Raw genomic sequence first — 2,734 nt, 5'->3', positions numbered from 1 at the left:
GAGGGAAGAAGATGAACATGAGAAGTGAAGATGGAAAAAGACGGAAGAAGATGAAAAAGGAATTATTTCTTGACCGTTCGATTTTGGGTGAATGGATAGGAATGAAGGATTCAGATGGAAGGGTTTCGAAAAGGATATCTTATTCCGTATTTCTAGCTCATATATAAAAGCATTTTCTAGAGAAGCGTCAGATACCATGCTTCTTAAAGAAGCACTTTCAAGTACTTTTTCATAGAACACTTAGATTTTTTTATAAAATTTCTACGAAATTTAGTAAAATCACTTCTAGCAAGCACACTTCTAAACAAAGTACTTTCAACAGTGTTCGAAACAAGCCATCATCGTTATTCGTTACATTCCCCAAAAGCAAAACAGGAAAAGAAAAATATATAGTGGCTATTCACCATTGTAAATCTTATTTCCCCTTTTGGCTGAAGCTCAAAGCAGAGCTTGCATTATTTGTAACCTAAAGCGCAATGTTAATAAATTGATCATCATGTGAGCGAGCGTAGCATTACTTGAACTCCATGTTGCGGCCGCACTGTAAGAAGCCGGTAGGGCGAGTGGATGTAGGCTGGGGAAAGTGTGAAAGAGAAGCGTTGTAGAATCATCGACAGAGCAATCTTTGTTTCCATGGTTGCAAAATTAGATCCCACACAACTTCGAGGTCCCAATCCCCATGGTAAGAATGCGGCTATGTTGTTCTTTGTAGCCTTAGCAACACCTTCCGAGAATCGCTCCGGTTTGAAAAGTAGCACATCTTCTCCCCAGATTTGAGGCTCGTGCTGAAGGGCTAAGCATGGAATGGTTATTTCAACATTAGCAGGAAGGACATGTTTTCCCAGCCTAACTTCCCTTCCAATTTTCCTCTCCATGGCAACTACCGGTGGATATAACCTTAGCGACTCGTTGAAGATCATATTCATCTGCTCGAAAAATGAATCATGAAAAAGAATAAAAAACAGAACCTCGAGCTGCAAGGTAACATATATGCCGCAACAAAGACAAGAAAATGAGTGAGTTGTTGACATTCTTACAATTTTTAGTTTGGCAGTGCCATCGAGATTAGGGTTTTGTTTTCCAAATATTTGGATCACCTCCTTCCTTGCTTCCTCTTGCCAATCGGTATGGATTGCCAGAAGAAAGACAGTCCAAGCAAGTCCACTACTAGTGGTTTCTTGTCCACCAAGGTAAAATGTCTTGCACTCGTCAACTATCTCATCAATCGAAGTTCTCTGGTTCTCATCGGCGTCATGATGAGCTTTTATGAGTACTCCAAGAAAATCATCACCAAAGCTGCCTTCTTCTCCAACCATTGCCTTGTCTTCTCGTTTCCTGATCATCTCCATGATAGAGTTGCGGATACTTTTCTCAAGCTTTTCTGATTCTATCTCATCCTTGGATTTAATAAACCTACTGAAGTATTGATCAAGGGCAGATTAAAATCAGAACCTAAGTAGTGCAATGTTCCAATTCATGGTTATTTAGTTAAATGGAAGTAATTACCTGATGCCGGGAAACCTGAGGTTGAACGCATTTTTGAATGATAAGTAGGCTAACTTCTCCAGGTTCTCGAAAATGTTCTTCCCTTCTAAGTAGCTGCTGCCAAAGGCCGTCCTGGAAATCACTTCTGAGGTGTACAACCTAAATTCTTTAAACACATCAATCTCTTTGCCGTCGTGTTCTTTCCAATTTTCCAGCATCGTCTCAGCACTAGCTATCATTGTTGGAGCCATACCCTAGCAAAAGCAATTAACATATTTGTTCCCTATTTGCTCCTAGCTTATTGTACGACGAGAATGATTCAAACTAGAGTGCAAGAGAACGGGCACATTACCTTGACCAACTAACTTAACCAACACACAAGTAATATTACCTTTAAGATCTCTCCGTGGAAGGCATAGTTGGCTAACTTTCTCATTTTAGCCCATTTTTCACCATCACTTACGACAAGTCCATCTCCTAATAGCCTTCTCGCATAGCCTTTCGTCTCGCTTTTCGGATAAGCTTTATCTTTATTCGTAAGTATCTCTTTGCACAGTTCAGGCTCTGTGATGATCAATTGGGCTTGAACACCATACCATTGAAGGAAATTTGCTCCTGTTGTCAAAGACGAAACAAATTTAGATTAGAACAATGATTTGAAAACTATCGACTGGTAAAAGGTTCTTCACCATATGTCTTTGTCCACAAGTGTATGTGAGGTTGAACTTGAGAAAATATGTCATGTGATAAACTTTTGGGCCTCCTCATGGCTTCTTCTTGCATGCTGGAGATCTCTTTGGTGTTTCCATGGACGAATCGGTAAGAAGGGCCTTTGATTCCCTGCAGAGCCACCAGATTCTGTATTCGAATCGGAGTCCACCATAGTTTATGAAAAATCTTGATGAGAGCTAAGAGGAGGAGCAGACACAGCAAGCTTGAAAGAACGATCACTGTGCCTCCCACAGATTTCATTTTTTCGTTTTGTCTTCCTCTTTCTCTTTGGCTGAAACCTACTGAGTTTTCAGCATTTCACAAATTAATTAATTAATTAATTAGATGACATAACCCATCACCAACTTTAATATTATGAAATATTCTAGGCCGTCTTACTTTTAAAATATGCAGATATCAGTACCATTTGCTGATAAAATATATAATCCCTTGGATTTTCTGTTTGCTTGTTTGGCAAGCAATCCTCTCACTTATATAGTTCTTTGGCTTGATTCGATCACTAATCAGTGTACTCGAC

General features: G+C 39.6%; 1 protein-coding gene across 1 annotated transcript; it reads right to left on the bottom strand.

Annotated features, from left to right (window-relative positions):
- Window positions 1-494: 494 nt before the first annotated feature.
- LOC137730481 (cytochrome P450 CYP749A22-like) lies at window positions 495-2,457 on the bottom strand. Its single transcript, XM_068469470.1, has 5 exons — window positions 2,175-2,457; window positions 1,877-2,100; window positions 1,507-1,739; window positions 1,038-1,416; window positions 495-926 (listed from the first exon to the last, which is right to left on the bottom strand). Exons 1-5 carry the CDS (start codon window positions 2,455-2,457, stop codon window positions 495-497), a joined length of 1,551 nt encoding a protein of 516 aa, XP_068325571.1.
- Between the last annotated feature and the right edge of the window lie 277 nt (window positions 2,458-2,734).

Source organism: Pyrus communis, chromosome 4 (assembly GCF_963583255.1).
Source record: "Pyrus communis chromosome 4, drPyrComm1.1, whole genome shotgun sequence".
In the NCBI taxonomy this organism is placed as follows: Eukaryota; Viridiplantae; Streptophyta; class Magnoliopsida; order Rosales; family Rosaceae; genus Pyrus; species Pyrus communis.
The sequence above is the reverse complement of the archived record's forward strand: the minus strand, read 5'-3'. Positions and strand labels throughout refer to the sequence as shown.